The following is a 26,255-nucleotide window of genomic DNA, read 5'->3' as shown; positions in this document are numbered from 1 at the left end:
GTTTATTCTTATAAGAACACAAGCCTTTTCTGCCCAGGTCAGCTGGTATAGGGGACTCTGGAATTGTTACTGCCAGTATACTGAGATGTGAGTGCAAGGAAAAGATTTTTTGATGCATACCTGAATTTTTACTGGCCTGTAGGTGCCCTCATTCTTCAGAGACTATGGGGGCAGTTTCTTCCCAAGCTTTGAGGTTCATACCAGAAGCTCAGTCTGATACAAAAGTAGAAAACTTCCCTCTGCCTGCTGGGAAGGCAGCCAATGTGAAGTCAGCAAAAGCAGCTATACTGCGTCCTTTTCCTGCATGATGAAGATGTAAATATGGGCCATTTGCAGTCCCTCTCCAGCAGAGTTGATGAGCTTTTCCACATAATCACAAAATGGCTGAGGTTGGAAGGGACCTCTATAGGTCATCTGGGTCCAACCCTCTGCTCAAGTAGGGCCATCTAAAGAGGACCGTGTATGTACAGGTGGCTTTTGAGTATCTCAGGAGGTGAAGACTCCACAACCTCCCTGGGCAACCTGTGCATGTGCTCAGTCACCCTCACAATAAAATCACCCTCACTGATTTTTTTTTTTTTTTAATTTTTTTTAAGTGTTTCCTATTGTAGCTCTTTCCTGTGTGGGCCATGAAACATTCAGGTTGTATGGAGTTTGGCAATAATGCTGTGTACAGAAGCTGGGCTAGTCAGTGCCCTGATTTTGCAATCCCATATGTGCTCCCAGCAACCCTTTTGCACCACTTTCTGCATCTTGTTCTGCTAGTTTAACTAAAGCAAACCTGGATTATTCTCTGCAGAATAGCTCCTAAAAGACTGTCACAAATGATATTACAAGATAGGGCTGTGGATCAGTGCAGAGAGGCATCAATGCATGGAGAGAGTGGTATATAGGGAAAGAAATAATTGCTTGTCAGAGCATGCTAAATTAACTATTCTTGCTGCCACAAACTAATTTGATCTCCCAGGACCCATTTCCTCAGCTAATTGGAACTTGAGTTGCCACACATGTAAATTCTCCCTTGCAGCTGTATTTGTTTCAGGCCAGCTGAGCAAATGCTTCGGGATGGGTTGTGGATGAGCACAGCGCCTCTGGTCTTTTAGGCCAACCTTGGATTGATGCTTGCGGCGCCTGCCACAGCCCTTTCTTTTCCAGCCCAGAGTCTGATGCTACATCCCTGCAGGTTTGAGCATGGTGCTTGGGGAAAAGGCTGCCCTACTTTTCTCTCTTGTTATTTCCAGAACTCTCCAAGCTGTTTTCTTGTTAGGAATGAGCGTGCCATGCTGCTGGAGGTGGGGTTGGTGTTTGAGGCAGTGGTTCTGGGTGCAGTGAGGAAGGAAAGAGAAGTTTCCAATCAGGTACTTAGAGTGAAGGTTGGAGGGTGAATGTGCCTTATGGAATTTTACCCTTGACTAATAATGTGTTACCACACATATATGCTTTGGTGATGTGTCTGTACAAGAGAAATTCAAGCCTTCAGGTCACTGGATGATAATTTAGGTCCCAAACAGAAAACAAGCTTTTCTCCTCTGCCTGTGAAACATTTAGACCTCATTTATCCCTGGATCACTGATTAAATCAGCTTCTCTGGCAAATTGATTCTCCCAAACGTCCTTCTCTGAATTGGCTGTTTTAGAGTAAACATCTCCGTGTAGATTTTATAATACTTTGCTCAAAGCTGATGTTTTTTTTTCCCCCAAGGACCTGGTGCAATCAAAACTGATGATGGATGTAACTGACTGATACTGTGTCTGGTGGCACTGAGTTTAGAAACTTCCACGTGGGTATGTGCTAAAGTCTGTACTTGAGTGCTTTAGCCTGAAGTGTGGGGTGCCTGGCTGTGCTCCTGGTTCCCACTATACTTGGGGCTTTGTTTGCTGCCTCTACCCTGTGGAATTCACCAGCTGGGGGTGAGGTTTGCATACTCCAATCAATGTTGAGGTCCTCCATGTTGTCTGCAGCTGAGCTTTTTTCCAGGTACCTTCCCAGGAACAAATGCTTGGACTGGCTATAGAAGCCCTCCACATTTGCTATGCTGCAGATTAGCACAGAGCTAAGGAGAGAATTTGTCAAGTGCTGACAAACAAGTCAGTATTGCAGGATGGCCATAGCATGGAAGAGAAACTTTCTCTTACTTAGCAGTGAAGTGCTTTGGATTCTCCAACCTTTTTTCATTTGTGGTCTACTTTTCTGACAACCAGGTCTTTCTTTGGCAACCCTCCATGGATGAGCAGGTTGAAGTGGCTTGCTCTGATAGTGAGCTTAGGCCTGGTAGAGCCTTCAGCTCTGTTTATAAAGCTCTTCCCATACAGACAGCATACAGTGCTTTGTCAATCCTTTGCTTCTCCCTTCGAAATACACATTAGGTTGTATTTTCAGGAGGCCCTGTGAACGGGAGCTGGCTGTCACCTCGTGCCCACACAAGGTGCAGCTTTCACACCAGGCTACATGTGAGAGCCACACAAGTACTTCAGCTTCAACATGTCACCAGGAAAGCTTTAATTGGATACTTGAAAGTTAAGAATAATGATGGGTTTTGTTGCGTTCCCATGTTCCTTAGGGATGATCATTTTTGTGGCTCAGTGGCTGGTGGAAGTGCCGTTCTGTGCTGGAGCATTCTGCACTGCTCGAGTCAACTGCCATCACACATAGGTATGCTGGACTTCCCTGCCTTCTCTCACGTGTTACAAGCAGCAAGCACTTCTCTTTACTTGCATCTAGGGTTAAAGTGGCTTTTCAGAGGTTCCCAGCACTTGTAGTAGTTTTTATCTAGGCGATTGGAGGTCTGGAGGCCCCATTTGGTGACGGCAAGGCTGAGGGATGATTCAAACATGAAGGCCTGTTGGGAAGAGAAAAGGTAGGTTAGGGTAAAAGAGGGGAAAATTTAAATCCAGGCAAGGTGTCTGCTCTACCACAAACAGCATTTGTATACATAGTCCAGTACTTCCAGGTTCTGTCTTCAGCCTGACCAACTCAGGGAGAATGCTATTCAGATCTGGCAGTGCAATGCTGGTATTAGTCCAGTCTCAGGACTGGACTCCCTGCATGCCCAGGACAGCCAGGTTGTTCCAAAAGCTCTAGTTAAAGGTCTGTTGATGATCGTCATTAGATTTTAGGGGGTAGAGACAGGAGGACAGTCAAGGCATTTGCTTCTTTGCCCACAGGCTAAGACAAAATGAAATTCTCAGCTTCCTGAGAGGCAGCAGTTTGTGATGGGAGATGATCAAAGCTGCCTGGTATCAAATGTCTCCAGGGGAGTTCCTGGGAGCTGAACAGTGCTCATTGGTGAGGGAGGTGGATGCTGCAGCCAGTGGGTCCAAGTACTTTTCCAACTTGCCAGCAAGAAGCTACAGTACTAGGCTGTAGTTTAAAAGTGGGCACTACGCCATGCTGTACTCCAGCCTCCCTTGGCTCCTTACCATGGTCCCGTCTGCAACCCGCTCCGGCTCCAGCTTGGCTTTGCTCGCCTTCTCAAAGCAGTCAGCATCCGGCCCATGAGGGGTCATCATGCTGTGCAAGCTGCCGCCTCCTGGCTGGAAACCTTCCTCCTTTGCTTCATAGTGGCCTTTGATGAGCCCCATGAACTCGCTCATGCAGTTCCCTGCAGGAGGCAAAGAGAAGGTGATTGGGAGGGATCACAGACAGGCTGTGAGCTCCTTGAAACCCATGTGCTAAGCCGGGCCAAGAGGGTGGAGTGGAAGTTTCTGAACAGGGTGTCATGCAAGGAGACATCAGGGATCCTACAGGCAATGCTTGTAAAGTTGTACAGGATTTTATTATCTGGATTCAGAAACAGAGCTTCCTAATGAAGGACATTCATTAGAAATCACCTTAATGAAGGTGGTTCCATCAATCCCTAAATGACCTGTGCTTTTCCTACCATCTCAAGCTGTGTAAGTAATACACCTAAATATGGACTGCATGGTGTAACCTGATTTTACAGACTTGGATTAGGGATTGTGAAGTGCTAGAAAGGAAGTTCTGTATAATCATCCCTGTGTTACAGACACAAAATGCCTGATCAACAGCCTTATGAGAGAGCTTGCTCTGCTGTCTCAGGTTATAAGCATGAAATTATTTTGATACCACCACCAGTGTAGTTAGGCACTTCATTACCTTATGCTTTTAATTCATGCATTATCTGCCTATATCTCTACAGCCACTGTATGCCCAAAGACAAGGAGCCAAATTCTGTCCTTCCCTGAGAAAGAATACTTTCCGTAGACCCTCTGAAACCACTAGAGCAGTATGCCACTAACTTAGACAAGGATGGTTATATCTAATCATTCAGTACTTACTCAGTTATGCTCCCTGTAAGGAAGGTATTTTAACAGCTGCCATCCAAGCTTTCAGCTTTACTACTCCTGATGTGACTAAACAATATGGCAACTTTCTGTCAGCAGTTAGTTTTTGCAAAACTGGGACATGCTTCCGTAGCTATTTTATATATAGCCCTTTTTAACCACTAGTTCAGCCTTTGTTTAGTACAATCCAGAGTCTGAAATGTTTAGCAACAAAACTAATTTAGGTCAAAGCAGGGTTGGCCTATATATGTATGCAAACATTCATTAATTTTCATCCCAAGTTGTCAGAGTCTCATGTAAAACCGGATTGTTACAAGCTTTTCATTGAACCTGCTCATGTACTGCACTTGGCGCATTTAAACTGCAGTACAGGCCCTGAGAGCTGGACAGCCAGTTTGTCTGCAACAGGAATTTTAATATCTCTTAGGAAGACTGGGCAGGAAAGTAGGAAACCAGCTTGAAATTTAAGAGATGAGCAGAGTCCAGTTTCTTTTTGCTTGCAAATTTCATATGTGAACCCAAACAATTTAGGTGTGCCTCCCTTCCCTGTTAGTTAAATAGTGTTGTCTCTACAAACAGGATGTTGTGAAGTTAAAATTTCTTAGTGGCCAGTAGAGAATCACATAAGCACCATCATGAGAATCACATAAGCGTTCTTTCAGACGGAATAAATATATGCCCATGGTATAAAAACTGCATTAGACATTTTCAGTCTGAGTTCAGAAGTACTTAGGAGTAATTCACAACCTCTGAGGATGTAAATGTGGCCAGGAGAAGTCATTATTTACAAGCTGCACAGCCCCCTTTGAATGTGAAATTTTTATGGTGTCTAAGAGGAATATATTTGAAACACCCTTGCTATACTTGGGTCAAAGTTTACACAATATGAAAACCGTAACTCTTGAGTGCATCAAAATTCTCTGAACACAGGCTTTCCACAGCACCTGAGAAGAGGAGGCAACTAAGGATTCTGGCAAGCAAAATAGGCCTCTTGTGAAATACTTGGAGAGAAGGGAGTTCAGCAGAACTGAACTTGTTGAAATCAATATGGTACTTCTACCCCAGAGTTTCTCAGTCGTGCTATACCTCTCTTAATGCAACAAGATTCTCATCACAGCACTCATTTCAGAGGGAACTAACATGTGCAGTGTCCTAGTAGTTGACTACCACAATATCTGCCTTACCCACTCAAGCTCTTCCCCTCCATGGCTGGGGTAGAGCAGACAACCAAACTGCTTATCATGAATTTAGTGCTCAAGCTTATGGCTGAGGTGCTGTGGTCAAGTGAGTAGCTGTGGCAGCCACAGCCATCTTCATGGGTACTTAGATCATCGCAACACGGATAAGAGAAGGACAGTCCTTTCTGTCTTTTAGTGCACACGAAGCAAGATTGAACAACTTCGTATTTGCTATGGCTCACAATGCATTGATGTAAAATTAGCACAGCTCTACTGATGAGCAACAATTTCATTGTGGTTAAGCAGGAGTGTGTCTCACCTCTTATGGTCTAGAAAAAGTCTTGGCACTATTCCAGGCAGTCAGGAGATGTGTTTTCATGTCACCCTCATTATTGCAAATGAAAGCTGAATGACAGGGCAGAACTTTGCCTGTGGGATTTACTCAGATGGCTGCACAGCTGTCTACTATGCTTGCAAGTGCCACTGATTCTGCTGGCCTCCAAGATGCTTGGAAATAATCTGAGTAGCAGAAGGAACTGGCTGTTAAATTGTGGTTAGTAAGTGTGCAGAAAGCCTCTGAGCACTTCAAAGTGACCACAACATTGTCACTTGGTAGCTTCTGAGATGAGGCCTCTTAGCTGTTGACATAAGGGGTGCAGGATGGCCAAGCTTTCCCCCTCAGTCTCATGGAGCAGGGGGTCTCATCGTCTCCCTGAAAGGGCAGTCCCACGTGGGGAACTGGATTTCTAGCATCCATTCAATGCAACACAATGCTATGCTCTGCTAAGATGAAGCCAAAAAACTGCCAAAAAGAAACCAGCTCTGGGGATGGCAACCAAATCCAAAACACATTAATCAACTCCCTGCCTGAGAAGGAGCCCAGTTCCTCATGACTGGCTTCTTAAATGCCAGCAGTACCTCCATCACTGTGCAGGTGGTGAAGAAGGGCTCAGGAAAGCCAATTTCCTCCTTTGCTGTAACTCTGATCTCACCATACAAGTGCCAGCTCTACACCCCCTTGTGCTTCTCACTACTTGTAATATGATATTTCTTTTTCTCCTTTATCTATGTACTCTAATGAGATATTAAGTGATTCATGGCTGGACAGGACAGTATCTGACTCATTTGTACAGTGCCAGGTTCAATATGCACCCAGTCTCTGTGGGAGGCCTTTGAGTACAGACACATCCATCTATGAGGACTCAATGAGCCCCATAACCTCCGAGTTTTCATGAGATGCTTTAAATAGGAACATCTTTGGATTTGTTCATTTTCCAGGGAGGACTGACTGACTCCAAGAAGCTGACTAACTGAGCCAAGGACAATGAACCAGACTGCTGCTTCCCTGCACACGCTCTCAAATAAACGGAGACTTGTTTCTTTTCTGCAGTCCTGGGCTCAAGCACAACCAAGAAAGACCAGACGTACGGTGGTAGTAAGGTGGACGGAAGGTGTTGTTGGCTACCCCCCATCGCGGGGGGAATATGACAAAGTCAGCAAGTGCCACTCCAGCACGGGTTGTCTTGGCTGTCAGGACAGTGAAGATGGAAGGATCCTGGAAAAAAGCAAAGCGAAAAAAGCATGAAACAGAGCAGGGCTTAGAGCTGTCTGCTCAGGTCACGCAGCTGGTAAACCTGACTGATACAGCCTCTCCCTTGCCTAAACACTTTTGTCACCTGCATCTGATAGCGTGGATGAGATTTGGGACCCTGTGGGACAGCACTCAGCATCACAATTCCATGCTGTACATGGGGGGACAAGAAACAGGACTGGATGGTTCTTCCTTTGAGCAGCTTTGATGATCCTTCCCCATCCTGGCCTTATAGCTGGCAGCACAGATGCAGAGGGTGGACAGCACTGCAAGATGAGGTACTGCAATTCCAGGAGCAGTCTCCAACACTCCTGCCACAAAACCACACCTTTTCCTTAGCCAGTTACAGAGGACAGGAACATCCTGCTAGAGGCATTTAGCCTCATGGCCCTGTTAGTTTACAAACGGAGAAGAAATTGCAGAGAAATTGTGACTTATTGAAGTCTTAAGTCCAGTAAAGTGATTTTCTGGGCTTTGATCCCAAACCCATCCTTCTCCTGGCAGATTTGTCTGGAGTTTTAAACAAAACTTTCTGTTGGTTTTCTCACTAGAAATGCTCCAGTCTCCTTGCACACTCACTTGCATTGCTGTGGGCACCTCTCCCACTGGACTGGTTTCCTTTATAGATGAGCTGCTCACATTAGTTTTGGCTTTAGTTATTTTCCATAAGATTAGAAATTATTACAATGAAAGCTGCCAGCTCTTCGAAATTAATTTCAGTGCTGGACTCAGAGGAACCAGACACATCCACAACTTAGAGAAAGGAATCTGTCCAATAGCAAGAAATAAATCAAGGCAAGAATTTGAAGCAACAGTCTTTTTGCTGAGTTGCAGAGTGTATGTTGGCATCAGTATTCATCCCTCCTCCAAGGTACAGAAGTTCTATGCGAAGCTGCACAGAGCTGTTTAAGAAGCTGATCAACCTCCAGTTATGTCTTTGTACCACAAAGAAGGATGTCTTCCTCTATGAAATCTTGGTTTGGGCCCAGGGAAAGAAGCACAAGAGATTTCACACTGTTTCTTAGAGCATAACATATTTTTTAAGAGGCGCAAAGCCCCTGGAGCTCAGGGTGGGTTTGGATGGTATGGTAGCCACAAAGCTCTGCCTTGCCCAGTTCCAGAACTTACCGCATGGTCAAAAGCAACAGCATTAATGACCATGAATTTTTCCAGATGGTATTTGTATGGTGTGTAGTTCCCATGCCAAGCTACAACATTGAAGGGGGAGTAATCCTAGCAAAGCAAAGAGACAGAGGATTACCACATACAGCCTTCCAACATGCTGCACATGTGCAGGATGCTGCTCTTTCCCAAATGAAAAGTGGGTTAAGTACTGGTTAGAGGTACACTGGCAGCCCTTTAAGCACAGCCCAACGTTGTGAGGATGAGGTTTTCCTCAGTGTTTCTGCTTGGTGAGCCTCAGCCTTCCCTCTGGGGTTTGGTCTCTAAGAGCTTTTAAATGCTCAGGCAGTTCTTGCCCAAGACCAGCTGTAACACGAGCTCTCTGGTAAGGAAACTCTGGATTTTCAGAGTAGCCCCAGCTCCTATTTCTACTTTGTTGCTATAAACATATGGAGGCAAAGACCACTGTTGAGTTTTTGGACAACCAAGTTTTCACAAACACTTTTTTCCCAGACTGAGGATCCTCAGCTGGGAAAATGAATGACCCAAGAAGACAAGGGCTCAGTTCTGCTCCACCTAACTCAGCAGGACTTCCTAAGACTACATCCACGCTACTGAGCTGCATATCCCAGGCCATGCACTGGCAGTCACTGCACTTCAGTGTTACCTGTTCTCCCAGGGCATCCTCACCTGCTGGGCTGCAAACAGCTTGCCCTGGTACTTGCTGATCACTGTGTAGCCCCCTGGCACTTGGCGGTCCTCGTACCATGCCACAGGCACCAAGAAGTCACGTGGGTTGGCCAGGCCATTGGCTCCTGGGAAAGAAGGAGAGGTGACAAAGCTCTTTGGGCAATCTGCTAGTGAAGTGAGAGGCTGGTGCAATTTCTTGGCTTTGTGGGTGTCCTTCTGTGTTGTGAATGACCCAACTCTTCTTGGCCCAACAGGAAACCTGAAATAGTCATGTACTTCTCATGCTCCTGTGAGTAGGTAATTGTAACTCATCCTAGTGTTCAAGTCCATGCTCCCTTTGTGACTAAGACAGGTCTCCACTAGGTGCCTTCTGAATGAGATTAGTAGGTCATCCTCAATTAAAGGTATGTAACAACCAGGAATTAAGTGAAAAATGAAGGATGAATTGCTCTCTGTTCCTGGACATCCTGCTGATTGGATGCTTGGCCATGCAGAAGTTATGAGGCATGTCATGAGGGGCCAAATACATTCCTGAATGCTAACAAAGAGAGTAATAAAATAGTGATACCTACAGACTCTGGGCATACTGAGGGGTTGCTTAATGTGAGGAGTGAATTTTCAAAGTGCAAAGCACCATATGGGTGCTAGAGCATTCTTCTCCTCATTAGTAGTACTGTTACAAAGTGGTTTTGAATTTCTTGGATAAAAATGCAGACATTACTACCTGCTGCTAAGGTTTAACAGTCACTGCTTTTCTCCAGCTGTCACTTTTTCTCCAAGTGAAAAGTGAAGTTAAAATAAAGTAAGACTGAAATACAAAGGATCTTGGTCTCTGAGGGGAATGCAGGTAGGTGGTAAGAAGAGGAGCTCTTATAATTACCATCTCCTGAAAAGGTTTACAGGCAAGTGCACTCTTTTTCTTTTCTCCAGAAAGTAAGCCTTAGAATAGATTCCTACCTTCTGGAGACAAAAAAACCCCAAACCAAAATCCCAAAGAAAGTCTAACTGTTTCTGAAAAACTAGCTAATGGGAAAACCTATTGCAAACAGGCTGGGCAACCATATCAATAATGAAGTGGAGCAGGCACAGGGTATGGTGGATGAAGGCAGAAAGCTGCAGCTGGCTAAAAGGCAAGCTGCTGAAAAATCACTGTAGGCTCCTTGTGGGAAAAGATGTACCCAGCGTGTCATACAGGAGAGATGTTCAAGTGGGGTCCCACATACAGCTGCAAATTGGGTTGGTTCTCCACTTGGAAGAATGACCAGCTTCAGTTTCACCACAGCTATGAGATGCAAATGCCCCTGAATGCAGATTAGCCAAGCCAAGCTTGTTATTGATTGATAATACCAGTTAATTTACTTGAAGCATGGCCAGTCTTTTAGATCATGCTGAGAGCTAAAAATATCTAGTGGGGGAAAAAGTCCCAATCCAACCTGAAACAAAAAACAACCAACCTCAAAGCACCAGTCTCAATGTGGAGAACTATTGGCACTGGTTTTGTATTTATTTTAGCTGTTGTAAGAGGAGTTTCACTTCCCTTCCCTGACACAATCTTAGTAGCAGTAACCAGGAGGTGTTTTTCTCAGCAAGATAAATTTGGAGGCAAGTACTGAAGGGATAAGGAAGGTGACATAACCTGAGCTGAGCACTGCCAGAAAGCTGACTGGGAAATCACAATGTGGGCAGCAGGCCTTCAGATGCTGTGTCCCCTCACAATATCTTTGTCGTGGCAGCAAGAGGCTGTGCCTCCACGATCTGTGACTCTGCACAGAGCAGGAGGCATCCCACACAGAGGATCTGTGATTTATGAGAGCTAGACCTGCACTCAGTGAAAGCAGATCTGCCCTGGCAGCAGCACATAGAGATGTGAATGTGTTGCTGATCCAAGTCCTGTGCTGCTCATTTTATTGGTTTCTAATTTTCCACAGGAAGCAGTTTCTGACAGTAAAGCACTCTAGAGCTCCGAGGTGTCTCTGTTAACAGAGGTGGGGGGGGAAAAACCGACTTGATTAAATCTAAAGTGAGCCTTCAGGAATATGTGTTGCCTCTGAAATCTGCCCTTTTACCAGGAAAATTCTCTCCTATCACTCCAGTTTATGCCGTATCTGTAAGTATGAGGCATCAGTGGTGATGGCCTTTTGGGTTTCTTTTGGTAAGAACAGGTTCAGAGCCAGCAGATAGGGACTCCAAGACCAGAACAGAAAAGAACATAGTAGAAAAGAGGGTGGGAGATAAATGGTCCCTTCAGTGCCAGGGGAATCTCTGGACAACTGGTCTGTCACATTTTTTTTGGACAAATGCTTGCCCTTCTGGGGAATAACAGTGCTGGAATGGAAGGTGTCTTTGTGAAAGAGCACATGCATGGGAGGATGTGATGGATTTGGGCTTGCAATTCATGCCTGTCCCTGTGAAATTCACTGCAGATCTAACAGGAGATCATTACCAATGGGTCCCAGGTCAGGCAGCTCGAAGTGTGCCCCATACACCTCCAGGATGTAGCCTCTGGTCTCTCCGAACACCTCCACGCTGAAACGCATTCCTTGCTGGAAAATAAAGAAAGATACTAGGATCCTCCCAGGACTTTGCTGACAAACCATGAGCAGCTGAGTGCAGGAGTAGGCCTGCTCCAACATCTGGCTCTGAGCCACGGGGAAGGTGCATTCAGTCCTTACCTGGATGACACAGATTTCATTGGGCTCCACTAGCATCTTCCCAAACTCAGTTGTGATGAGCAGTTTTCCTTGCTGGGGCACTGTGGAAACAAAATGGAGGCAGAAGAGCTGAAGTAATGTGATGATTGCCACCCTCTCTGTCCTTGTCAGAGCACCCAGGCTCCAAGGAAGAGCAGTAGGCCCGTTCTGATATAGCTACACAGGGAGTCTGGGCTCCCATGCAGAGTCTTGAAGCAGAGACACCTGCATTGGAGTGAAGCTTCCTGATCAGCCCCATCATCCCCACGTCACAGAAGGTACTTGTATGAGCCAAAACTTCATGGCCCCTTGAGGTAAGATTTGCACCACAGTCCAAATAAATGGGATTTGATGTATTTGGGTCCATATCTGTCTGTCTCACAACCTTCACATGAAATAGAGCATGTACCCATCTTTGTCATGACCATGGCAGTGTGAGATGTCTGGGAATAACTGCTTCCTGAGGGTAGAAGCAATACTCTGCTAACATCTGCATTGTTTTCCATGATTGTGCTGGCACAGGAGAGCTCACATTTTGACTTGAAAAACTAGCAGATTTACAAAACCTGCCCTGGCACTTTTACTTCACAGTAGTGAGGGAGGTGAGTGAGAACAATTTAATAGCTATTTGATGGGACAAATGTTCCTGTTGGTGTCCCGAAGGCATTGCTGTTCTTTACTCAAGAAAGATACAAGAAAATATCTGACTTCTGATACCACTCAGAATATTTTTCAGCATGGGTGGACTTTATCTGTCAACCTCCACTCTCACTGTGGCAGTCTGGTTGCCTGAGGGTGGCACAGCAGGGAAGCTAAGCTGCCGTGCCAAATAATCTTGGGCTAAAGCAACAAAGGCAGCTAACTGTAAGTTGTTCAGAAATCCTGAGGTTTATGATTTCCAGAAAACCTCTGCCTGTGGCATGTCTAATACCAGTCTGGGGAGCATTGGGAAATGATCCCTGAGCACCATGTCCAGGAACCTGGGTCACTGCTCAAAGAGTTGAGGTCTGGCACAAGAGCAGTGCAACTTGCCCAACAGCCCAGCTGGTGCCAGACCACCATATCTGCATGGCATGGGGGTGAAGCCAACCCTTTCCTCCAAATCTTGGCTGTAGGGCCCAAGGCTCTGGAAGAACAAAGAGGCAGGCAGGTGGTACCCCAGGCAGAACCACCTGGAGGAAAAAAGAAGCCAAAGCATCAACTCACCAATCAGGAAGTCACCATCCGAATTATAAAGGCATCTAAAGAAAAAGGGAAACAATAACGTTAAGGTGCTACAAGCCCCGTGCATTTTGTACACCACAGCCACAGCTGGGAGTTTTGAGCTGGGAGACTGACATGGCAGAGTTTTACAGAATATTCTGAGTTGGAAGGGACCTACAAGGATCATCAAGTCCAACTCTTAAGTAAATGGCTCAGCCTGGAAGCAGGATGTTCTCTGACCTCTGCCAGGTCCCTGCCTTTGTATTCTCACGCACATCAGTTGTTGTAAACTGGGGAGTGGGGCTGATTTCCCCCCGAGGCACTGCAGGGAGCAGCAATGGCTGCTGCATGTGTGTTGAATTCTGAGGAGCAGCTCCAGTCCCTAAGACAAGAGCACCTAAATCCAACACATCTCCTCTTGGTGCACCCCCATGTCCAGCTCCCTACTTCTCTTGGTGGTTCCCCACCCACTCCTCCGGTGTTTGACCACAGAGTACAACCTGCTGCACAAACACCTGCTGTGGACACGGGGAACACGTTTGCCTGTGCATACAGGAACACAGCACGCACAGTGATGCTGGGAGCTGGACTCAAGCTGGTGGCACCAGACAGGAACATACAGCCAGCCAGCCTGGAGCAGCCTGAGCCACCAGCACAACAGACACTGACCTGTCGACCATGGAGGTGTTGCAGACAAAAATATGGACTGCGATGCCATTGCGTCCTCTGGGCTCACCAGCGCCACACAAGGTGTGCAGTCCCTGCAGGCAAACCGAAAGCACCAGGAGTGAGCGGCAGGCAGGGGAGCAGGGGCGGCCCTGTTTCTCCCCCTCACCTCACCGCCTTGCTGGGACTCACTCCCTCTCCCACTTTCCACACTGCTACCAGTCTTTCTCTGTGTGGCCTTTTGTCAAATGTGTTGGTTTCTCTTTAACATACTTGGGGTTTCTTAAAATCCATGTAAGCTGGTGTTTTCCAGCCAAGGCTCTAGGGAAAACTGAGGGCTGGGGCTTTTTTTTTTTTTTCCTTTAAGAGTTCCTGAAAAGTCAATGAAGAAAATCAAGCCCACTGTCAGTTGCTTGAAATCTGCAATCCTCTCCCCTCCCACAGATGCTCTGCAAGCCCAGTGGTTTCAAAAACTGCCAATATTAGCCCAATTCTGAGCATCTTGTGTGCCCTGCCTCCCTGAGGGGGAACAGAGATGGAGGATGCCCAGATGCCCTGGTTCCCCAACTTACGCTCACAAAGTCCATCTTATTCTGAGGGGCTTTTGGAATCTCAAAAGGTTTCCATCGCAGCTAGATTGCAGCAAACAAAAAACATGAAAGAGATGCCAGTGGTCAGAACACAAATGGTGGTAATTCAAAAGAAAGTAAACTCCTGTCCTCCCCCTGCTTCCCTGCCCTCTGCTAGCTGAGGTAGCTCTCTCTTTCCTTGTTCTCTTGATAATCTGGTTAGGGTTTGTGTTTTCCTTTTTGGGTTTTTTTTTTATTTGGGGGGCTTTTAAAATTTTTAATCATAGTTTTGTAAAGTAATTGGCAAGCCTTTGCAGTGCCAAGGTTAAAAAAAATCCTATTTAAAATGTGTCTCTATTACTAACAACACTTTTGAGAGCAAAGAAATTCAGATGAGCCAGCTTTCCACAGTCAAATTGTCATGGTCCTGTGCTCCACTCCATGCTGAATGATTCAGTCCCTCTGTGACCCAAACAGGACACTCCTGTTTGCTCCACTTGAATTTCCCCACATCCAACGCTGAAATAGCTCTGCCTGCATGAGTAGGAGCCATGACCGGCACTAATTACTTCTTGCAAAATCTATCAAGGTCCTCAGGCAGAAGGTGCCAGAGGAGTCCAATGTATTGGATTTGAATCCACCTGCATCCTCTGACAAGAAGTTCCAGAGTTTATGTTTGTCTGGGGATTTTTTGATCGGTTCTTTTTGGGTTGGTTGTTTTTTTTTTTTTACTGTGACATTTGTTATTGGTATTTATTTTCTCCCTGCCTCTCAATCATAGCTTCCCATGGTCATCTCTGTTCCAGTCTGGAGAGCTTTCTTCTGTTTCAGCATTTCTTGCTCAAATGCCACTCCATATTTTTTCATCACATTTGACTCCTTTTCAGTTTTGTCATCTGTGTCTTTTATAATTCTGCCAGTGTCCTTGGGTAATTTTAAAGTGTAATTTTTCCCTTTGACTTCAATGGGCTTTGCATAAGGTGCCTCCATATGGCCATCTTTTTAGATGAATGAGGATTGGGGAAGCTCCTTTAAGTACCTAGGTGAAACGTAAAGCATCACAAGGAAGAGTAGGTCTTGTCCAACAAACTGAACCTTGTCTATGGCTCTACTTCAGAGAGGATAAGAAGGAAAGCAGGAAGGTGGCTCCCACTTACTGCAGGAAATAATGTCTCTGGGTTTGGTGGTTGCCATTGAAAGTGGAAAGAGAGGGACTGGGCAAGAGCTTTCCTGCTGTTTCCTTAGGCAAAAAAGCTACTACACATAAATGGCTTCAGATGCTTGAGAGCTGGGCATCTTGGAATTACCGTAATCATAAATAATCATAAAGGCAGGTGTGGGGTGCAAAAGGGCATCCAGGATGGATGAGGTGATAACAGAAGTCATTGGAGCTTCATCTGGGAAGGAGCACCAAAGGCATGTAAATATGAGCCTGTCACTTCTCCTTGGTTAATGGCTGGAAAACATATTCCAGCAGAACTGGGGGATTATTTAGACAAATGGTGAGGCTGCTGGAAGGCTGGAAATTAGCTAATCATGATGCATCAAAGGGCAAAACCTGAGAGAAGTGAAAACCAATGACCATGAGATGATGTTGAAAGGAGAACGGCAGCAGATTAGCAAAACCAAATGTTCTGGGGCTGGCAGGGAAGAAATCATGATTAAAGACAACAGCAAGACTGTAACAGAGGAAGACAAATGCCATCTCTCTGTGTGACTCTCCAGAATGAAGTGAGATTTCCCATGAGGGCTGCAGAGAAATGGGCTGGCAGGCAGTAACCTCTCCGAAAGTGCAGGGAAGGAGAGGATGGATGGCAGAGACATACTTCTGCTCTGCCTGCTGGGCTGGGGCATGATGAGATTTTGATGGGGGACACGGAAGGAGAAGAGAAAGCAGATTAAAAGGTGACCAACAGGAGCCCCCAGGGGAGATGCCTGGTAGCACAGGTCTAACCCTGTGGCACTGTAGCTGTGCTGGGAAGCAGCACAAGGATCTGACAAGATGGGAAGCAACAAGCATCAAAGGCTGTCCTTCCCTGGGTAACCATGGTGAGGAACAATGAGCAGGTGGCAGACAAGAGCCTGCTCCTGACTTGGCCAGACCCCCAGGAACTCATGACTCCCATCAGACCTCTTGCAACTCAGTGCCTTTGCACTTCTGACTACTTTGATATTTGACTGTCCTCTTGGCAGGACTAGGGCTCCTTCCAGCATGGTTACCTGATTGGGATCAGGCTCAATTTCATCCCAGTCGTGTGTCAAGTGGCCTTCCTTGAGAGGCTTGAAGGGTTTGTGGCAAACTGAAGGTAGGATTCGATACAGCCAGCTACAAAGAAGGAAAACACCTGGATTAGGCTGGGGAAAAGGTTAAACCCTCTGGGTAGCTGCTGGCTGATTGAGCTCCTAGAATAACATTTACACGGGTGGCAACTGGAAAAAAAGGTTTATTAAATATCAAATTAATAATATTAATATTAAAATGAAATATCAAACAACAGCTCACAGCCAGAGGTTTCCAGAGACATGGCTTTTATTATAGGCTCTAAATACAAACATGTTGTGCTTTGTGTAGGTAAATGTCTGTATGTGTATTTATGTATAATTACATATGTCTACATTCACACATATATGCATATAAAATGTAAAGGCACAGCTTTTTCTGTGGCTGAAATACAGCAACCTTGAAGTTGGAAAAAGAAGCTTGTTTAAACACAGTTGTAAAGCAGCTCAGACACGACAGGGACGAGCAGTGTCCAACAGAAAGAACAGAGAAGCTCTCTGGAGACAGAAGGTCACAGCCTGTATCTGAATTTGGATGGATTACAAAAAGTAGCATCCTATGCCTGGCTGGCCATGCCCATGCAGCAAAGCCCAGAGTTTTATGTGATGCTTCCCACTGCTGTAGGAGGTCCCCTGTGCCTCCGTCAGTGCCTGGGACCGTCGCTCTCCTCCCTTGCTGCCTGCTGTGGCTGTGTACCTTGCCACCGCTGCCATTCCAGCATCCACACTCCCTGCATGGTGCAGCCAAGCCTGAAGCTGGGCTTTCAATCAGGTGAGAGAGCAGAGGTGATCAGGGCTGCCAATGCCTTTGATGTGTTAACTGTGGTGGATGCAGTTTGGGCAAATGGGAGAGGGGAGGAGGGAGCTCTCCCTTGAGAGCTGGAAAAATTCCATCAAGGACAACTGCGTGCAGCAAACAATGATTCATCCCTTTCCCACGCACACTGAGAGCTGGGAGCAGCCTGGAGAGCAGAGGCATCTCAGATGATGCATTTGCCTTTTATTTGAATAAGCAGCAAAAGGGACAGAAGAGCCACAGTGGGAGAAGCAAAAAGAGAAACCCATCTTCTGCAATCTGGTTGTGGCTGGAGCATGACAATCAGGACAGAGCTCTGGGAAGTTTGTTGCTGGCTGGAACAAGCTGTTCCCAGCACTGCTGAGGTGTTAAAGAGCATGCTGGGTGCCTGGCACTTTTCTGAGGCCCCGGGCAGCCCCAAAACGGGAACAGACTGAGCTAGCAGCACTCTGGACCCAAACAGTGTGCAGGAACATCCATTAGGAGGAAAGAGTCTTTCTCAGAGGCTTCATTTTGACCCTATTCATCAGGTGCTTACCAGTGCCAGTGGCAGGGGTGATGTTTCCATAGAAGCATCATGGCTGAAACCCCAGGGTTGTTTCACACAGCACACACAACCCGCTTGGGACCATGTGGTCCCTGTGAACATCCCCCCCTTCCACGCCTTGCTCAGAAAACCACTTTCTTTCCCATCCCAATCACTCCTTTCTCAGCATTTTTGTAACCCACTTGCCCCACTAAACCCTTTTCTCTCCCTCTCCCATGGTCTTCTGTCCCTTTCCCTCTCGTAGTGCACAGTAGAGGTTTTTTACCCTTCTAGGCTTGCAGAAAACACAGGTGGCACCGAGGCAGCCTCTCCACCACTCCCCAATGCTCACCCCAAGTGCCACATCCCCCAGCCAGTGCCAGGGGCCACGGTACCTTCGCTTGTTGGTGGGCCGGGGACAGGTGAAGGCAGAGCCCGAGAGCTGTTCCGCGTACAGGCCGTACGGGCAGACTTGAGGGTTATTCTGGATGGAGGAGAAGGAAAAACAAGGAGTGAGAGGCAGTGGCATGGAACTTGGCTCTGAAGCCTCCAGCAGAGCACTGACCTGGGCACCTGACACCCCGATGCCATGGGGTGCTGTGCTGTCCTGAGGCTGTGCTTCAGCTCCAGTACTTGCATGTTCTTGCTCCTCTGAGGCACCAGCCAGACCCCAGACCCCATTCCCACATGCCACAAGAGTGCCCCAAGGAGTCAGCACAGCCCACTGGGGCAGCAATAGAGTAAGCTGCAAGGGGCAGTGCTCCACAGGGTCAGGAGCAGGAGTATCAGGGAAAAGGAAATAATTCCCGGCGAACACAGACTGTGAAGCAGACTGCTATTGAGCACAAACTTTTCTCAGACCAAGTGTTCAGAGGGGTTACCCCAGAGCATCATGTCTGGCTGGCTTTTCAGAAGGCTGATAAAGACTTACAGCAGCTGAACGCACTGAATCCCCCCTTCTCCCCCTGCCCTCTGCCTATGGAACCGCTGCCCAGAGCAGGCGTTGTGGTGTTGTGCTGCTTCCTCCTGACAGTGCTGCTTGCTGCCCAAAAGCATGAGTGACCTGTGTAGGTGCCTCTGCTTTCCTGCAGGGCTTCTGCACAGTGAGAATCCTCCTTTGGAGTACAAAGGGGGCACTTTCCCCTTTGCAGAGCCATGGGTACAACTAGCACAGGTTTTAGCAACCCTTGTGAGTTCATAACTGGAGGACAGACTCCTCCTTTTTAGAGAACAGAAACGAAGCATTTTGATCTAAGTAGGCCACCATCTATTTGTCTGAGATCAGCAAGAAGCAAAGGCACCCAAGAACTGCAGGAAACACCCCTGTGGGACAGTCATACACCATTTGCTATCCTATCTCCCTCCTGCAAGGTCTACTATAACATCCTGTCATCCTGCTGCTGAGCAGACCAGCCATCCATAAGGTATCAAACCCTGCCCTGAGAGGTGGGCAGAGGGGAGAGCTGAAGCTCTCTGAGTGTGTGTAGCTTCCAGCCCTCAAGCTCCATCTTTTCAGTGTGGGTATGCAGTGAAGCAGGGGGATCAATAACCCTTGGAATTTTTATCTTAGCCAGCACTACTGCAGATGCCAGTCTTATAAATACTGCATCGGAGAAAGGATCCACTCCCGGGACTGAAGATTTTTTTGTCTAACTTGTTTTCAGATTTTTCTGTTAACTCTTTTGATACAGAGCCCACACTCTGTCCAGATGAGAGCACCTCAGCCAGGAGCTGGAGGAGTCTGCTCTGGAACGCAGTGTGCTGTGGAAATCCTCAAAGAGCGCATCCACTGCAGCCCAGTGCCTTTTTAGACCAGCAGCCACCACTATTGTTCTTCCAGTTTTAAGGTGCCTCTATCTTACATTTTTTCTAGCCAGCCTCAGAAACAAGAAACTGCACCAGCCAAGCTACCAGCCTGAATCAGCACAGCAGTTTGTCTTTCTTGTGAGCACACTGTGGGCTGCCATGCAGACCTAGGGGACATAGATATGCATTTAACATGTCCCTGTGTTGTGTGTCCTCACTGGCACACGACATGTAAAACATCAGAACTGGGGAAATCCAGAAAACTCAGGAAAAGCAAAAGTTGAGAAGGTCTCCATTTGACCGTAATTCTTTGCACAGAAGGTGAAGAGGAGCACCAAGGGATGTAATTGGCTAAGCACCAAGTCATAGAGTCCTAGAATGGTTTGGAGTGGAAGGACCCTAAAGATCATCTTGTTCCAACCCCCCTGCCATGGACAGGGACACTTCCCACTAGACCAGGTTTCTCAAAGCCCCGTCCAACCCGACCTAGAACACTTCCAGGGATGGGGTATCCACAGCTTCTCTGGGCAATCTGTGCCAGTGTTGCACCACTCTCATGGTAAAGAATTTCTTCTTAATATCTAATCTAAACCTGCCTTCTTTTGGTTTAAACCCATTCTCCCTTGTCCTGTCCACTACATGTCCTTGTGAAAATTCCCCCTCCAACTCCCTTGTAGCCCCTTTTGGGTACTGGAAGGTGCTATAAATTCTTCCAGGAGCCTTCTCTTCTCCAGGCTGAAGAGCCCCAACTCTCTAAGCCTGTCTTCATAGGAGAGGTGCTGCCATCCAAGTCCAAATGGTTACAGGAGATCCAAGGGAAGCCACAGGCAGCCTCAGAATGTGTGCTGGTGTAAAGGAGACCAGCACAAAGGAGGTGAGAGCACTTTAATTCTTCAGGGTTTCATTTTCGCCTCTGGACACCAAGAGGGTAGCACTACGTGGGTTGCGATTCTTTTCCTTAAAACAGAACGACCCCACATAATTTATTTTCATCAAACATGTTCAGAAGTTACTTTTAAGAATTAATCTCTCAGCTTATTACTACAGGCATTCATGTCCCCTCCCTGCTCCCTGCCAAAGACTCATATGGCAGCTTCATTGAACCCCAGTCCTACAGAAGTTGTGAAAGCTGCCTCTCCTGCCACAAGCATGTCTCTGCTGATCTTCAAACTTCTGCTCTGGTTTAATCCAGAGCTGGTGGTTTCCTTCTCTGTGGCTGAGCCACTTGCGTTTCAGACTCTGGAAAAAAACCTCTGTTGCTGAGCAGAGGTAATTTAGGCAAGTATTAATCCCCAGGGTGAAACTTGGAAGCTCACAAATAACTTAAAAATAGAAAGTGTGAATGGAAATCTTTAGTTCTGACTTCCACCAGCATCTTCTTACACCAGTCTTGCATAAAGAAGGTTCCTGGAGATTTTCATAGTGGCAGAGAGAAAGGAAACACGTTAAGATGAAAAGAAGAGATTAGATATTCACTCAAGAGTGCATTTTGATAAAACACTTAAAAAAACCTCAGTACCTGTCCCTCCGGTAAAGCTCCTGGACAGCGTGGATCCTCAGAAACATGTTCATTTCCAAATCCCGACATGTACTGTAAAATAAACCACACACCTCATCACTGTTTTGAAAACACAATCAAAACCTCTCCACACAACCCACCCATTGCATTCCCATGCATTTTCCCAGGCTCTTTGTATGCATTAAGACTTTCTCAAGTGATCTATTTGCATGTTGCCATAGACCATTTTCACAGCTCCTGGATTTGCTTCATTAGCTAACCATGTGGTGGGCTGGGAAGCACAGACAGGAATTGCTCTCCTAAGTCCACATGTCTATTTTGACTACATTCTGCTCCATCAAGGCATTTGAGAAATAACCCAAATATCACATAGACTGTCAGACTCAAGAACAACACGGTGATGGATAGGAAGAACTGTGCACCAACATTATGGATGTATGCTAGCACCATTCACATTCAATCTGACTTTGCTTCAATCATGGATGTTCCAAAATCTGCAGACTGCCTTGCAAATTTGTTCACTTGGTCCTCAGATTCTTAGGGAATGGAACTGGGAGTCATTTGGTTGACATGTCTTGTGATAAATCCCCATGCTCAAAGAAAAGGTCAGGATGTAGATGGGATGAGGGAGGAAGGGAAACACAGCCAAGTTAAACTGTGTCACTGATTTGCCCTAAATAAGCACTGTCTAGTTGGGCATGAACTGTCCACCATGGCAGTAAGCGAGAATTAATCCATTACTGGGTGATTGTCTGGCTCTCTAGGGCAGTGAATTCCCAAGAGACCCATGGATGGAACAGACCTACATGTCCTCCCACACCTGCCCCGCCTACAGCTGCCGTGCTCTGAGCATGGCTAAAAGCCACAGGATACAGTGGATGCAGATCCCATCTTTGCAGCACTGGGAAAAGCCCTGCAGCAAGCCTGAGACACATAAGGGAAGCAGGAATAACAGAGACCTTAGCTTTGCACTGTCAGAAATGTAAATACAGTCCTTTCTGATGCCACAGGAAGGCACGAAGCAGCTCTGTTGAACTCTGAGTGAACACAGAGGTGTTTTTTGGCAGTGACCAGTGGTTCAGCCCCGTGGCCTGGGGAGGGAGTTAAATATTAATGCTCCCCTCTAACAACTGCAAGGGTAGCAGGGCTGCTCATCAGCCTTCACACAGCAGTGCCAGGATGGCAAAGCCCAGGAGCCCTAAGGCTTGGCTGTCACACACCCTGGCTATGGCCAGCCATGAGCAGCTCTGGCAGGGGCAGGCACCTTCAGAGAGGCACAGGTCTGAGATAAAAGTGAACTGACAAAGCCCCTCTACCTGGTTTATTTTATATATAGTATTACAGTGCCTGGGTCATTCCCCCCAGGGGTGCTCAACCTTGGGCAATTTGCAGCCCCCTTATAATTTTCCCAGTGTAGCAGACACTCAGAGAGCAAGCCTGAAACCTCCTGAGAAATCATGTGTTTTCCTCAGGCTCCTTTCAGCGACGTGTAAGAGAAGACTATTCCCAGGGGGCCCCGGCTGGCTGGAAGCCCTGCTCAGCCTGAACCTGAAAACATCCTGGTTTCCATCGGTTCAGGGAGGATATTTCTCTCGTCTTGCAAATGAATATACATCGCTAGGAGCTGCTCTCCGCTGGGTTCTGCAAGAAGCATATTGATATGCAAAGCAGTAGGTCACCTAAGCAGCCCTGGCAAATGTATTGTACTGGAGCATTTTTCCCCCCCTCTTTTTTCCCCCTCCCTTCTTTTAAACGGAAATGCAGCAATATCTGATGGGACTGCAGCAGTTCCAGAATTAACTGAGGCTTCCATACTGCATCCCCCTTTACCAGTAACATAAAGGTGGTCCGAGCATTTGCCTTCGGGGCAGCCCTGGTGAAAAGGGGAGGACAGGGGGAAGAGGAGGAAGAGGGAACAAGCTGATTTTCTGGAGGCATAGCCAGCAAGATTCGACAGGCTCTGCTGAATGCTGATGGAGAGCTGGGAGGGGACAGTCAGTGGTTCTTTGGAGGGTTTGTGTACCTGGCAAGCATTGCGTGCTCCCCGGCAGCCCCGTGCCACACTGCTGGGGTGAGAGGGAAAGAAGGCACAGAGACTTTTCTGTGACAAATCCATCCCCTGTCCTTCAGGCTAAAAAGCTGCACATCTGGCCTGCCCATCCACACCCCCAGAAGTCCCTTTGTCTCTGCTTGCTGGGACAGAGGAAAGAAAGAAAACCAACCCAGCAGCAAGCATCTGGTGGCAGCAGCTGCCGTGTGGCCACGCTGGTGCTGCACCGCACCTTGCCCGAGCGCAGCAATGCAGGGGGCAGTTTCCCACTGGGCTGGATGCAGAGCTGCTGCCTTCCTCAGCTGCACCGGGGGCTGCAGAGGGTGGCACTGCCCGCTGCCTCCAGAGTGGCGGCAGAAGCTGCTGCATCATTGTTTGGTCAAATAAATTCTTTCTTGCCAAGAAAAAAAAAATAGAATGCTCGGATAACTGCATCGAGTGCTGAAAAAAAGACATTGGCAGGACTGCAGCCGCTGGAGGGGAGATGTCTTCTTGGTGATTTATCACCCTGAGTGTGACTCCAAGACTTCTGCCTAGATGTTGGATGTGGTTTTTCTTATTCACTGTTTGTTTCTTTTTGTCTTTCTCTGTGGTAGACCTCAGAGAGGTTCTCTCCTCTACACACCCATAGGGGTTGGTGTCAAACATTATTTGGGCTCCCAAAACGCTGTGCCATATCAGCTCCCTGCATGCCTCGGAATTGTCATGCTCCAGGGCTCTGGGGCAGCATGCAGGGACCCTGCTGATACAGGTTGGTTGGGGGCAGTGGTGGAAGGGCCAGGCACATCACGGCCTTTCTCCCTTCCAACTCTCTCAGCCCACCTCCCACTTCTCAGTCTGTGTTGCACAAGGTGCCCCCAAGCCAAGGGAAATGACCCCTTTCTGCTTGCCCAGCACCAGAGCATCCTTCCTGGGCCGAAAAATCTGCAAAAATGGAACACAGCCCATCTCCAGGAAGTGGCACCATGATCTGACCAAAGGCATCTCCCCCTAGGTCTCTGCCTGGCCTCTACAGTTCCTAGATAAGTTATAGATATCTCCAGGTTGGGCAGGTTGATGGGCACTATCATAATTGGGCAGGTGGTTTCTGTTACACAAAATATTCTCTGTGGCTCTTTGTTTTCAGTTCTGCTTTTAACTACTGTTGTTATTTTGTTCAAGATCCTGTAGATTTTTCTGCCAACAGGACCTTAGGAATTCATCTGACTCTGCTTTGGTTTTTATTTTGTAGTTTTTCGATGAAATGAGAGAGATAAAAGCCCAGCACAGCATAAAAAATTCAGCAAATCTCATTGATTGGAATAACTGGGATGTAAAGCAGAGTGCTCACAATGGGTGTCATACTCTGACCTATAAACCATAACCTTTTGTTCTCCAAATTAGACGGCAGGCATGGGAAAAATGTGTTTGAAGTCTGAACACATAGGCTGCAAAATAATTAAGACCCTTCTTCAAACACTGCATAATATATTTCTCTATCAGCTCCTGCTGCAGGACACAGGAAAGCAACATTCCTCTCTCGGCAAGAAGCATGGCACTTTTTATCAGCTCAGTCCAGTCAGCACTGGAGTGTTTAACAAAAATGCAGAAACATTGACATGAGCATTTGGGGCAACGAGCAGAGCAGGTCTCTCACCCTCTGTGTGGGGCTCCACAGCCTCCTTGCAGGCTGTAGCCAAAGCACACAAACCAGAGCTCTGCCCTGGTGCTGCAGGGCCAATATCCCCAGCAGAAGCTGCCACCTCCCCGGACATTTCCACATCCCTCTGCTCCAAAAGGGCTGGAGATGGTCCAAGGCCAGACCTTTCCTGAAAGGACCTGCTCAGCTTTAGGGTGGGACATGGCACTCTGTGGGCAATAGAAGAGAGGGATGGATGCCAGGGGAATGGAGAGCAAGGGTAAAGCAACAGTTTTGGAGGAGAGATGCCAAGAGAAGGTGGAGCAGGTGAGGTGATGACGGGATAGGGACACATGTGACGTCTCAGAGAGGAGCTGCTGGCAGAGCAGCCTGTTCCCATGAGCAGAGCCACGCCCAGCCTGCAGCCACAGTCCAGCCACCAAGGTGTATGGGGCTGCTAGGAGTGAGTCAAAGCCAGACATGGAAGATGCAGTCACAGCCATGACACGAACCAGTCAGACCCTCATCTGGAATGGTACAGGGACAAGGCTGTCCTGCTGCTGAAAGAGGGCAGTGAGAGCTGGCAAGTGTCATGGACAGGCAAGGAAGAGGCGCAGTGAAATCTGACTGTGTGAGGAGACAGGACTCCTCAGAGGTGAATAAGAAGACCTGTAAAAGCGCTGTGTAAAATAATGAGCATTGCAGAAGGTGGTCAAGGAGCACACACATGCATCTCCAGGGCTAGGAAAAGGGTTGGGAACAATGACATCCCAAAAGTCTGGGGAGAAATGTGGTGATCCTGCACAAGCTCTTGAGACCCACCATGTCCTGGGGTGAGGCTGTGCTGCCTGCTGCAGCAGCTCATGCACCCCAATGACCCTGGGGCAGCTGGCCCCCCACAACAGCAGTGAGGTGCTGATGAGGTTCAGGGTTGCAAGTCTCATGTTCCTATGCTTGAGCCACAAGCCCACCCTATCACACCCTTCTCCCAAAGCTCCCCCATGCTCTGCCAAATGGAGCCTTGCTGGGGCTTGGAGAGGAGGGCATGGCCACAACCTTGCCGTTCCAGGGTGTCCTGCAAGGGGCACTGAGAAACAGCCCTCAATGGAGCATCTCCCCAGGGCTGTCAGGGAAGATGGCAGCCAGGGTTGCAACATCTGGGCAGATGTTGCCATCCAGATTTCATAGGCTGAGAGGGAAACACCCCCTGGCAGCCAGGGTGGGAGGAGGGGTGTGTGCCAAGGGTGCGGAAAGGATAACTCCCACCATGACGAGGTGCTGACCAAGAATGATGACCTCCAAAGGAGGTGAAGGGGCAGAGAAATGCCTATTTATCGATGAAACACAGCAAAATACTTCATCTCAAGAAAGCTTTAGAAACACACCTTGACACTCAAAAGAGGGGCACAATAAAAGGAAACAGAGCCCAAAAAATGAGTGTGAGCAGAGAAGCTCTGGTGGGTTACAGGCACCCGACCTCTTACCTGCAGGCCCGTCATCCTCCTCCTGGTTATCCTCCTCTTGGAGCAGACACAAACCTCAAGCAGATATCTGGCCAAAGAAGCCTGCCAAACAAAGCCTGCTCACTGATCAACTGAGCTGGGCTGGAGGCAGGCTGACAGTGCTGGGAGTGAGAAAGTCCAAGGA

General features: G+C 47.5%; 1 protein-coding gene across 1 annotated transcript; it reads right to left on the bottom strand.

Moving 5' to 3' along the window:
* Window positions 1-2,475: 2,475 nt before the first annotated feature.
* HGD (homogentisate 1,2-dioxygenase) lies at window positions 2,476-26,255 on the bottom strand. The gene is made up of 14 exons (XM_042031718.1): window positions 26,093-26,255; window positions 20,941-21,012; window positions 18,011-18,099; window positions 16,234-16,339; window positions 14,017-14,076; window positions 13,448-13,539; window positions 12,782-12,816; window positions 11,558-11,637; window positions 11,329-11,428; window positions 8,886-9,010; window positions 8,202-8,306; window positions 6,911-7,037; window positions 3,420-3,601; window positions 2,476-2,839 (listed from the first exon to the last, which is right to left on the bottom strand). Exons 1-14 carry the CDS (start codon window positions 26,105-26,107, stop codon window positions 2,708-2,710), a joined length of 1,320 nt encoding a protein of 439 aa, XP_041887652.1. The 5' UTR covers window positions 26,108-26,255; the 3' UTR covers window positions 2,476-2,707.

The sequence above is a fragment of the Corvus kubaryi genome, unplaced genomic scaffold, assembly GCF_017639235.1.
Source record: "Corvus kubaryi isolate FWS band 111438036 unplaced genomic scaffold, C.kubaryi_AGA036_p1.0 37341, whole genome shotgun sequence".
NCBI classification, from domain to species: Eukaryota; Metazoa; Chordata; class Aves; order Passeriformes; family Corvidae; genus Corvus; species Corvus kubaryi.
Note: the sequence above shows the minus strand (reverse complement) of the source record. Positions and strands in the feature narration are given on the sequence as shown.